The sequence below is a fragment of the Cupressus sempervirens genome, chromosome 5, assembly GCF_028749045.1.
Source record: "Cupressus sempervirens isolate cs-2001-9-10 chromosome 5, ASM2874904v1, whole genome shotgun sequence".
Lineage (NCBI taxonomy): Eukaryota > Viridiplantae > Streptophyta > Pinopsida > Cupressales > Cupressaceae > Cupressus > Cupressus sempervirens.
In genome coordinates, this window is record NC_143122.1 from 162,298,365 (window position 1) to 162,311,207 (window position 12,843).

A 12,843-nucleotide genomic window follows, 5' to 3' on the forward strand; every position below is an offset into this window, starting at 1 on the left:
CCAAGGAGGAAGCAACCAGCAGCGTGGTTGCATATTGGAGACAAAAATCAGGTTTTTTTCAACTATTAATGATAATGTTTTTAATGTATTCTTCCAGCAATAAGTATTGTACATACATTAGGAGCCATCCGAATAAATGAATTTGATTAGCATTATAACCAGATTTGAGTTATAATTTTAGGTAAGATTAGTTTTCAATATTTGTATTTTCTTTTCATCAACTCAAAAACCCAAAAACAGCTTAAAACATTAAAAAACAAACAAAAAACAATCATTACACCTAGGGAAACAAACAGTGATCAGCGTAGAGTACCCTTGGAATATGCCCCACTTGGGAGGGTGAAAAAATTCTTCAGCATCCAAGTTTGCAATTTCTTGAGTGCAAACAATTTTGAGAAGGGAGAATCATAATGTCATCTTTAAAGAAATAATTGAGAGAAAATAATAAGCCTATTAATTCCTGTAGGCTAAGGTTAGGTAAAGGGAATAATTTAAAATTAGTTGACAAAATACATTTATGGGTAATAATAGTTAATAAATTAAATGAAGTGTTATAGTGTGACTTAAGTGAAATATCTAAGGAGATTAATAGAGGCATTTTATCTTTTGGATTTATATGATTTATTAAAGGAGAGGGAATTTGAAAAGTTCTAAAGATTTTGAAGAGTAAAAAGAACAATTTGGAGCTCATTTGGTATGCTTGGATTGTTTTTCTTCCCTTTTGGATATAAGTGAGTTTTTGGAGCAATTGGAAACCCTATGACCAAACCCTAAGGGCCTGTTTGGTTGGTGCAATACAACTGGAATAGGAATTAAAAATTAGAATTTGTTTTGTATTCTCCGTTTGGTATGCCAAATCAGAATTAGGAGTAGGAATGCGTATTTCCATTTTGGCCCCAAAATGAGCATATGTCCATTCCCAAAAAAACCTGTTATTGGAGTAGGCTATTCCTATTCCCATTTTGACTTTTTCTTGTTTGATAATGTTTTCAGACCTGCTTCATCTTGACTTCCTGCTCAAGCTCCACGAGATCGGAGATCATCGCCCATTTTCAAACTTATGATAGTCTGAGCCACGAAATAAAGGGTTCTTTGCAGAAAGATCTTGTAGCCACTGTTTTTGATGCTGCTAGAAAATCTCTAAAACTGCGGTTGCAGTTTTATGAGCTGGATGACTATTCTTCAAAAGTTTGCGCTTCATTGCTTTCGACGGACTTAATGTTTCATGCAATCCGCCAAGAAACAATAGATGTGAAACCACAACTCAAGCTTCAGCGGATTTGGAAAATTGTTTCTCAAAGCTCTTTCAACGGGATGATGAAGAAGTTTCCAAAGGGGCGCCTACAAGACAGAGAGCCATTCTCTTTCAGCGAGTTGTGGCCACTGCTGTTGTTTATCAGTCACTCTTGCCTTCCCAATGCAAACAGAGTGTATGTAGGAAGAGCGGTGTTTATGCATGTGGCAAAGTCGATCAAGAAGAACGAAGAAATCAGCATGTCTTACTTTGATGCTCTGCTTCCCCAACCGCCATGAGAGGCCATTTGTGGGATGTGGAATTTCAAGTAAAATCGCAGATGTTGTCTGCTGGCTCAAAGCAATAGTCTCCTAGCTTGAAGCCATGCGGGCAGCTGCATAACTGGAAATTCTCGGAGTTGCAGGTACCAAAAGCACCACATACACCGTATACTTGGCATAAATCACTTGGTTTAGACCAGAACATGATCCATTTATTGCCTGCATCAAGCCTAGAAGACTGATATGTTGCTCTGATGGCACTAGGCATTTTGTACAGCAGTCCCATGTATGCTATTAAAAGGTTTAAATAAATTAAATTCCTATTCCCTATTCCAATTCCAGTTTTGTACAACCAAACACGAGATTAACATATTCTCAATCAAATTCTAGTTGAACCAAACGGGTCTGAAATTGCAATTTCCAATTCCCTTTCTCATTTTCAATTCTAATTCCCAATTCCTATGCCAGCAACCAAACAGGTCCTAAGCTGATGGTTTTGGCAGTGCAAGATTTTACTCTAACATGCTGTTAGAGAGAATATTCAGATTTCTGACTGGTGTTTCAACAATTGAGTTCAAAATTTGTGAAGTCTTATCAAAGACAAGTTTCAAAGATGAATATGGAGTATTCACAGGAAGAATGGACACCTTGCTGGTATAAAAGAATTTCTTGTTCATCTGGGGACTGGATTATGTGTAAAGATATAATTAGCCAATAACATTGAGTTTACAGCAGATGCAGTTCCTCCTTTTCTTGGACGTGTTAATGCTTGGAGGTATGAGACAAATTATAGGCAAATATTTTGAAGTGCACGAGTGAGTTATTTTCTGGTGCATGGATGTCTTCCCGTGGATGTCGACCTTCTTGCTGGATGCCTTGTAAGATGGAAGCTATATGTATTTATTGCCGATTGAGTGAAGTCCTTCTTACCTTCCAGTATATTGCTTTTCATTAATATTCAAGGAGTTAGACAAAAGGGTTAAGAGCTGCAGTGCTGGATGTGGCTTCCTATAGCGGCGAAATAATCAGCTAAAGAGGCCACTGAAGCACTTTGTTTTTCTAATGCATGTTGTTATGAGCTACAGAGAGGAATTATAAATGGTGTTAATTGCCAGTTGCTTTTGTTTTTGCTATTGTTACCATTAATGAGTGCTTAGCTGTTAGGCTTTGCAGTTTTGAACTGAGCTAAACTAGACTGTGTCACAGTTCAATATTATATAATTACTAGATCTATTAAAATCAGAGTTAAAGATTGCAAATGCAGCTGTGTTAATTCTAGTCTATATTTAAGCTTGAAGGTCAGATGGATTGTGTTGGACAAGGTAGAAAGTGGTTCTTAATGGCCCTTGCATGAGAAAATTAATGTTTACTATTAAATACATGAAAGTTGGAAATTATTTGTATATTATTCTGTTTTATGAAAACTTCACAATAGGAGTTCAAAATACTTTCTTGTAATAGGGCCTTAATTGGTGTGCATGTTGTTATTCTTTCTACTTTTACCCTTGGCAACTTTACTGTTGGATTTCTTTACTCAGTTTCGTAGAAAACATATCCAGTTAAGGGTCGGGGTCCACAAGTACAAAACAGTGGAATCCAATAATTACAAATTGTTGTATTTATTTCAACATCTTGGCTCTGTCAAAGTCTGTCAGCACTTATTTACCAATTTTCCTTGAAGGACTTGTTTTTTATTCTACCATGCTTCCTAAATTTTAGTCATATATATCTTATGAGATACCTCTTTATGGTATAGTTGATTATTAGCATTCAGTGCATGATAGGAAAACTGTCAATTTTCTAAATCTCGTGTTGAAGCATCATGTGATCCACTGATATTGTGTAGGATTCAAATGGAAATAAAATGATCAATGAATATGTTCGAGAGTGCAGGATTGGAACGGGCAGCTATGGCAAAGTGGTTGGTGCAACTTATTTCTTTGTACAATAAGCCTTTTTTCTACTTTTTGACCAAGAGCACAATATTGATAATGCTTATTATTTCTGCATGCTATAAGGTACTTCATCGAAACACAAAAGATGGAAAGCTATATGCTCTCAAGGTACTTAGTTTGGACTTTATTTTTGCACTTATTTCCTCTAGAGTTTTATTGTAATTCTGCAGCAGACAACTGTGCTTGAGATACACTATTCTTTGTTTTATATTTTCATGGTATGAAAATCAAAATTATTGTCCTCCAATGAAAGCAGTAGAAACAAAATGCCACTAGTTGGTGTTTCAAACTACCAATCAACAAAATACCTGATACTAGGGTTTAGAAGACAAAGACAAGCCTAAGGGTTAGCTACTTCCTATGATCAAAATGCATTTCTTCAGATCTGGACCCAAAATGAACAGAAACTCAGGGATTCTCTACTCTTCAAGCTTTGCAGGGCTGCACCTTAGGAATAAAAGGGCTATGACACTTGATATTCTCTTCACACTTCATGTAGTGCCTGCCCCTAGATCGCATTTTTGTTATCATTGTCATATTCCTTAGGTTGATATTATGCATTGATTAATTTTAGAGATATTGGATTTACAATATTATGATATTATTTCATGTTTTGGATTACATATATACTTGTTGATTTCATTTCACATAACGTTAATAATGGTCTTAATGATTCCTAGTTAGTAAGTGTGGTTTCTTTCATAAAAATGTTAACATGATGTCTTTAATGATGATTATGTTGTATTGATAGAGATGCATTATTATATGTACGCATTTGATCTTAGATTTGTGATTTTTATACTTACCCCATACTTGCATGTGTATGGTGCGTGTGTTGTTTTATCTTTCTGTCTGACGTGTTGATGTGGTTAAGGGAGGGAGTCGTAGTCACTTGCTAGTCGGGATCTACACAATGAACCACTCCCCGCCATTGTCTGTTTAGTTTAGATATATTATATACATGTACATGCTCGTCTTTTATGCAGTATGCAGGTACCGGGCATCGACTTCCCTGAATTGCCAGGATGAGCGTGCCCTATTACAAATACTCAAATGGTGAGAATGGGAAGATAATGATCAGGTCCAATCCTAGCCATAAGCCTATAATACTTGTCCTGCAAGGAGGACTCGTAACAGACTGTCTACCTTTTTTAAACCCGTGAGTATTTTATGCGTATGTTGTTTTGTGAGTCTTTGATGAATTTCTATTAATTAAGTCTAATTAATAGATTAAATTAATGATTTAATTTAATGGAAAATTATTATGATATTTTGAATATTTAATTATATTTAATTAATTGAGAAATTAATTAAATATAAAGAATTGAATTGAAGATAAAAGTTTTAAGAATAAATTTAGAACGTGATAATATTTATTTAATTTAATAATAATATATTTAGAGTTCATTTTTAAATAAATGCTAAATATTATTGTTATTTAAGTTAATAAATATTTATCAAATTAAACGTTCAAAAATAAATTAAAAAGTGAAAAGATATTAATTAATGAAAAAGATTTAAGTTTGCATGAATGAGTTTAAAATATAGAAATTAATTTAAAAGATAAAATATGTGAACTTGATTAAGATATTTTATAGTGCGCATGAGATTTAAAAAGTTATAAATTAATTTAAAGTTAAGTGGAAAGTTAAATAAAGTAATTTAATGATTCACTTAAAGTGCATGAAGGAATAATAAAAGAATATTTTAATTTAAAAAGAAAATTAATTGTGCATGAATGAATTAATTAAATAAAATAATTATAATTTTAGACTGGTGGTGATAGAAACCCTAAAAGGTAATTAGATTCTATATTAGGGGTTTTCGGGTCATTATTGCACAACAGAGATTTCAGGGCACACACAGGTTTTCAGGACACACACAGGTTTATGGAGAGCAATTTGAAGGGTTTGGAAAGAAAAGAATTTTATGTGGCTTGAAAGATTTTGCTTGCGGTAGGAATTTGCATTTAGTTGTTAAAGGTTAGCATCAGATCCAGGTAGGATCTTGTGATTTAATTGTATAGTAGTTTTCGCTTTTCAAACTTCTGTCTGCTCCGTGTCTTTTGCATGTGTTGTTTTCCTGGTATGCAAATATTTGTTCTTGATTGAGAAATATCTGTACATGGACTTAATGGATACCTCGTTGAGTTTACTTTAGAGGGTTGTATTTTAATCAGAATAAGATTTAATAAGAAATCAAGCAAATACAATAATCTATTGGATTTTGAAATCGGGTTTGAGATTTAGAAGATAAATGTTGTCTTTTTTTTTCTAATAGACTTTAAGAACGATATTAATCCGAGAAAGGGTTTGAAATAAAAAGAAAATTTTGAATTAGAAATTCGAATAATTAAACTTAGTGTTCCTATTAGATTAATAATGTGATATATATATATATATATATATATATATATATATATATATTATTGTGGAGTTTGTTTAAAATGAGTATCATATATTTTAATAAAATAAAAATTGTAATTTATAAATTTACAGAACTCCTTTTAAACATCATATATAATAATTTTATAAAAACATATATAGCAATTGTATTAAATTATAAATGAAATTAAATTAAGAAAAAGAAAAAAGAAAAAAAAAAAAAAAAAATTTGGGGTGGGTACCCCACCGTACCCCACCCATTTCCTTGGATCGGCGGCATAAGGTATGCTGCACGGCAGCTATGACTGCTGCCGTAGCAGCAGGTACTGCCGTAAAGGCAATACGCTGCTGCTACTGCAGCAGCGAAGCCACCATGGCAGCCACCCTTTATAAGGGTCAGCGATTATTAAGCCGTAGGTTGTTTCTTTTAAAAAGTTTTAATATTATGTTTTTTTTATATTATTTAAGTTAGTTAAAATTAATTTATATTAAAATTAAAAATTATTAATTATTAATTTTAAATATTATGATTTTCAATAATAATTTTTAATATTATATATAATAATATACTTATTTAATTATATTAAATTTGTTTAAAATTATAATTAATGAATATTAACAAAGTTAGAGATTGTTAATTAATCTAGTTAAATTTTATTTAATGAGAATTAATTAATAATATAAGATGTTCAGTTAAGAGACAAATGTATTTAATATTGATAAAAGTAATAGGTTATATCTTTAAGAATCAGCAAGTATTAATTTAATAATTTAAATAAATTATTCTTTGATTGTTTTTAGGAAATTGACTAAAAATCAATAAGGGTAAAATTCAAACTAAGAACGAGATAATTTGTATGGGTGATCTTTGAGACTTATTTACTTAAAATTTATGCTTTGAAACACAAATTAAAACTGAAACTCTACTGGTAACTCTATTGTGTATTTCAAATCAAATGCAAACCATGAAATTATATTATTTGCATGTATTGTCTGTGCTTTTGGATTTTGAGGTTGATTAGACATCGACCAGTCTAGAGGGTACACCAGAGGTTTTTGTGAGATTTATTTTATACTATTTATATGGCTGGATGTCATAATGTGTTTTGTGATTCATATTGAAATTATATTTATGAGATTTACTTTGTGGAGCAATTATGTGTACTTGGGTTTGCCATCTTATTTTTGGGTTGCCTGTTAAGGAACCGAGTTTGATCTTTATGAGTGTTGTGGTATGGGACACAACTGTGTTTTTATGTGCTTAGGAGAGGTTGTTTAGGTACGTGACTTGGGAGTGGCTTGCATAGGGGTCTGGGACCCAAAGTGGTCAGTGCCAGGGTAACCTAATGCAAGTTATGTAATAAGTGATAATCTAGTAATTAAAACTTTTGGGGGGAAAACACACTAAAAAGATAAGTTAGAGATTTTTGATCTACCCATGCCTTGAGTGCTTGTATAGACTAAGGATGGGAATGAGATGAGTGCCTCGTCTTCTTGAGAGGGCTTTCTAGTTTCCATATGTGTGATGTTGAGGGTTTGGGGTTCAGAGTAACCAGTTCAGGGTAACTCAACGCTTGAGGGTCCGGGGTCTATTAAGAGATTAGTCCAGGGTAACTCAAGCAGCCATGTGATGACACTCTCTAGTATGTAGCCTGAGTCTCCTCTGTAGATCTTTGTAGATTTTGTGTACCTCTGGTGGTGTATTTATTGTTGGATGTGTTTATGGTGGTGTACTTATTGTTGGATGTGTTTATTATGGTTATTTACTTTCATTGATGAAGATTGGTGATTCATGGATGATATACTTTTGACATGTGGCTTTTGACTTGAGGTGATTGTCTTTTGTTGACTTTATCTTGTGATTTTGGTATTTGGTTTATACTTGGTTTGTGATTGATGTTTGATTATGAGGTGTCGGTATTGGATTGAGTGTTCTTTCTCTTTGGATTATTTTATCTTCTTGAATAGCATGTGTTGCCTTTGAGGTAGTTTTGGCTATTAGGGGTACCTTGCCTAGGAATGTTTTATGTTTGATTTGTCGTATGAGGATCGTTCATTATCTTCCCTGCACGGTGGGAGTGGAAACCTGACTAGGTAACCGCGCGGTCGGGAGGTAGTGCCTTCTTACCATTTGGGTTCCCCTCACATTGCTAGCTGTTGGATGTTCGTTGCAGAAGATGTACCTTTATCATTATTATTTCTTATCTTAGAGACTTCTTTTCAGATGTTGTATATAAGTTATCATGTATTCTGATTTATTCTATCTATTTTCACATACCCTGCGACATGTGCAGTGGATGTTATTTATTGGATGTACTTTCATTGTATTAGTTATGCTTTGCTTATGCGATTATGTATCTGTTATTTCTTTATGATCTTGAGACATTGTACTTGGAACTTAAACTAATTAATTTAAAATTATTAAATGTGACTCAACGTAAAGGAACTCTTGAGGAATTGAAACTGTATCTATATTTGCATATGTGTATTTGATGTGTATGTTCATATTGCTTCCGCATTAATGTTATCTTGATGTTGTTTAAACTTAAAAAAAAAAAATAGTTCAGTAAACATTGTAACATGTTAGGTTTAATTCTCTTGGGTTCCCGAGCGGGGCGTTACACTTCACTCATTCACTAATATTCTTTCATCATGCTTATCACCTATAATAGATATTGGTCACAATTCTTCTTGGTTTTACAGATAATTCTTGGTTACAACAGCTAACCATAACATAGAGATTTATTGCAAATAAGTGCTGACCAGCAGTTAAATTCTTCATACAATAAAGTAAAAATTGATCTGATTTTAAAAATTCTGCTTTATGCAACCCTGTGATTTCTTTAACATGCAACTAAACAAATAATCAGTGCCCTATTCATTGGTATTCAGAGTCTATCCAACAAATTTTGACCGTATCAACAACTAACCCTAAACCCCATTTTTATAAATATCCTTGCTATATGATTGGAAATCCTACCAATTCAATGAAGCATTTACTTAATTCCTTGAATTAAAAGCAACAAAAAACTGATATACAACCCATCCTAGTTGCATTAAATTGCATAGACCTTGCTCATACAATCCCGACATAACCAAAACATAACAATGGAGACAAAATTTAGAGAAAAAGATATGGCAGAACACTTTCTTTGTATTAATTCTTCATGAAAATCATACAACACTGATGTAAACTCAGAAATACTTCAAAAACATGACAACTTCTCATTTTTTGTTCACTTGTATTCTTAGATATGCAAATGAATACGACCCTTCCTCTAGCCTTGGGATCTCATTTATATAGCATGAGATGCAACAAGCTACGGGCTGAGAGGGAAAATGACAGCTGTCCTTAGCACAAAAAGGTTTACAAAAGTGGACAAAGATGTCACTGTCACAAAAAGACAGAACAAAGTGTTTGCTCACTTTTTACAACAAAAAATCTTTGTTATTGATCTTTTGGTGGTGGGACCATTTCTATTGTAACTTTTTGTTGTTGAGAGGCTTCATTTGACAATTGGCCTATTTGTTCTTGTTTTCTTTCTAAGTGTGGGACCATCTGATTTGCACATGAAGTACCAGGTTCGGATATCTGGAAATTGATTGCAACTCGTTGCTCTCCTTTCAGGTCATCAGATTGAACTGTCATGTTCACAGTTACAATTGGCACTTGTTTTATCAGGTCACCCGTTTGTATAACCATGTCTGTTTTTTTAATTAGTTGCTCCTCTTTCCTTTCCTCTATTTGAATAGGAGCATCAATTATCTGTTCTTCATCCTGGTCTGTATCACTTTCTTCAGCTTCTTCTAGTAACAACTGACTCATTTGAGCATACTCTGCCATCCACTTGTTGAAAAGTGTATCATCTAGCCAGTTGATATTCAAGATTTCTTGTTGCTTTTGCAAGATATCCTCTGCTATTTTATCTATCTCAATAAAATCCCTTTTAAAAGAATCAAAGAATATTTGTATTTGCACAATTTCCTCAGTTGTTTTGGCAAACCATATGCGATCTTTTTCATTTATGACCTTCTTGAGTCTAATGCTCATCAACTCATCTAATTCTTTTGCCCATTCTTCTTTATCTTTCAATTGACCTATGCGTTTGAGCGCATGAGGAAAAAGACCAAAACTTTTACAAAGGTACTTTGAAAAACAATTGCTGATTCTCCTTTGCAGCGTATTCCTCTTATTGTCAAAATCAGAGAGGCTATTAGTCAAATCAAATGTTTGTTCTACTAGCTCACAAAAAAAGACTATAACTGAACAATATAAAATAGTGACATCACTATCCTTACTAATCCATTTGTTCATAATTGGCCTCAAAGTTGCCTCATTGTTTGTTTGTTCATTCTGCACATCCGTCAATTTTGACAATTGCAAATACAAAGTAGGCCAGCCTACCCTGTCCACTAGATACATAATTGTATCTCTTAGCTTGTTTTCATATTGAACACCCAATTCCACGTGCATTGACCATAATTTAGTCTTCTCTTCTTCAAGCTCCTCAGCTGTATACAATTGGGGTTCCTGTGGGGTATTTGACATTTCTATGATAGGATTTATGTTGAAAGGTGCAATTGGAGGACGAGGAGGATAAGTAATCCTTGGCTGACTAGATTCTTCTTCTACTTTTCTTTTCCCCAATTGTCTCTCCATTTCAGCAATGATTCCTTCCATTTGGTGTATTCTCCTTCCTCTTTCTTCATATGCTTCTAACAATCATATTTCAGGTTGCGCCGTGAAATTTGAAAACCAGTTGTTGATCTTCATCAAATCGGACGATTGGGCTTTAAAACAAAAAGGCTGCATTACCTTTTCTAGAAATGGGACATGTGTCAAAGCCTTGCTTCTTCACTTTGCTTAAAGTTCGATCAATTTCATAATACGGGGAAGTGACAATCGTCGATCTCCAAATGATCGATGGTCGTGAAAGATTCCTATCATTAATGTATTTTCTTTAAGATTCCAGGCCCACTGAGCCAACTCAATATCCACCTCCGCATACACATAATACACCTTGGCAAGTCAGGATAAGACATCTAGTACGTAATCCATCTTAGCATTACTTGGCAACATTCAAAACAGTTAACTCCACAACGGCCACGTGTCACAGTGTCGCTTCCCTGCTTTCTCTAAAACTCGATCACCTTTATAATGCGGGGAAGCGACAACCATCGATCTCCAAATGATCGATGGTTCCACAAGATCTACTGCATTTTAATCCTATCATTAACTGTGTCCAATGAGGTGATGCCAAACTGCCAACTTGTTCTAAGAACTTTCCATTTGCTTTGACATGTTTCCTTTTGGCAGCCCATAAAAGAAAGTGACCTCACCAACTCCACGTGGCATCATCGTGCTTCCTCGCTTTGGTTAAAGTTCTTACATTTTCAAATTCCGGGGAAGCGCCAATCGTCAATCTTCGCAAGGTCTAATGGGTAGGAAATTCACTCGATCTTACAGTGTTTCAAAAGGCTGAACGTGACCCATAGGGATAGGTGTCACCATTGCGCTTCCCCGCATTGCTTAAAGGTCTAACATTTTCAAGATGTAGGGATATGCTCATCGTTGATCTTCTTTTGATCAACAGTTAGGAACTAAACCCCAAAAGGTTAAGCTTTTTTCAAAAGAATACTGTGCTAGTTAATTTAGAGTACAACCCATGGTTAGAGGAAAAGGCGCTGAGGTAAAAAGATTTTCGGAAAAAAGGTAAAAGACTTTGCCCGGAAATAAGAAATAAAGCCTTTTCAAGGGCATTTAGAGCTCACAAAAATTTCCTATGCATTTTTTTAAAATTCGAACAAATGCAACCATATTATGGAGACTTAGGGCACAACCAACATTTGGATAACACATAATTAGAGGTTTTATCTAAGGCAAACAAAATTTAAAACACACAACCCCTAGTTTCAACAAGTCAACTGGATTTTCGTTGTAAAATGCAGAAATTTTTTGAATGTGAAAAACCAGGGCAACACCACTGATAATATTTACATGGGTTTAATAAGTAGACAATGTAAGATTTATTACATGTATATGATTTGTGTAGAGGTTCTTATTTGTCTTTTTCTTCATACGAGGAGTCTTCCACATGTTTTTCTTATGTTTTCTCTTGTTCTTTGCATGCTTCGTGTACTCTTGCTTTACGTTCTTTTCTGAAATCCTCACTTTTAACTTCAATGATTATAATGAGAATGCTCGCTCTCATTGTCATCATCTTGGATTTATGTGTTAGCATACAATTTTAATGATTGAATATTTGGAAACTACTGACATTGTCCTTTTTTACTGCTTCCTACTTGTTTATGCGATCTAAGTAAAGCTTGTTTTCCATTTTATAATAATTTAGTCAAGTTTTACACAAAATCCCACTTATTTAATGAACATTGAGCAATGTCTTTTGTTTTGCATGCAAAAGTAATTAATATAGATCCATGTCAAGTTTCCAAATTTGTACGGTTTTTTGGGTAAACTAAAGTTAAATAGACTATCAATATCGGATTTCCACCACCCGTTGGAGTTATACTTATTTTCAATGTTTCTGGTTTCAATTGTGTTTAGTTTTTGATTCAGTGTTTCGGATCATACTCCATAATCCATCATCAGGACAATGAAGCACATTTAGAAAGCTCAAGAAGATCCATAATCAGGACAAAGAAGCACAACTAGAAAGCTCAAGAAGACAAATATTAAAATAGACTACATATTATTTTCTCATTAAGAATGCTGGTTCATATGGTAGTTAGCAGCATGGGCAAAACCACAGGCACAAAGCTGTTAAGTTAAAATAATATAAAGCCAGAGTCATGTTAATCAATAAATTTTTGCTAGAGTCAGCAAGGGCTTAGCATGCTACTTCAGAGCAATTGGTTGAAATTATAATTTGTTCCATAATCCATTTACATTGAGCTACTCCTTGCTTGTGTTGGAAACTCAATGTCATAACCATATATTAGTTATCTCCTTTTAAGGAAGCCCCTTCATG

The 12,843-nt window shown here is 33.9% G+C and overlaps 1 protein-coding gene and 1 long non-coding RNA gene across 2 annotated transcripts in view; both read left to right on the forward strand.

Annotated features, from left to right (window-relative positions):
- The window catches only part of LOC149554935 (serine/threonine-protein kinase GRIK1-like), a 46,646-nt gene that overhangs the window by 16,219 nt on the left and 17,584 nt on the right, over window positions 1-12,843 (forward strand). The window contains exons 2-3 of the mRNA XM_089828946.1: window positions 3,362-3,436; window positions 3,534-3,578. Of these exons, the coding sequence (XP_089685072.1) occupies window positions 3,362-3,436; window positions 3,534-3,578 (120 nt within the window). The remainder of the gene's footprint in view (window positions 1-3,361; window positions 3,437-3,533; window positions 3,579-12,843) is intronic.
- Window positions 2,101-2,434, forward strand: LOC149554936 (uncharacterized). The gene is made up of 2 exons (XR_016364434.1): window positions 2,101-2,169; window positions 2,248-2,434. It is a non-coding gene; the product is annotated as an uncharacterized LOC149554936 (long non-coding RNA).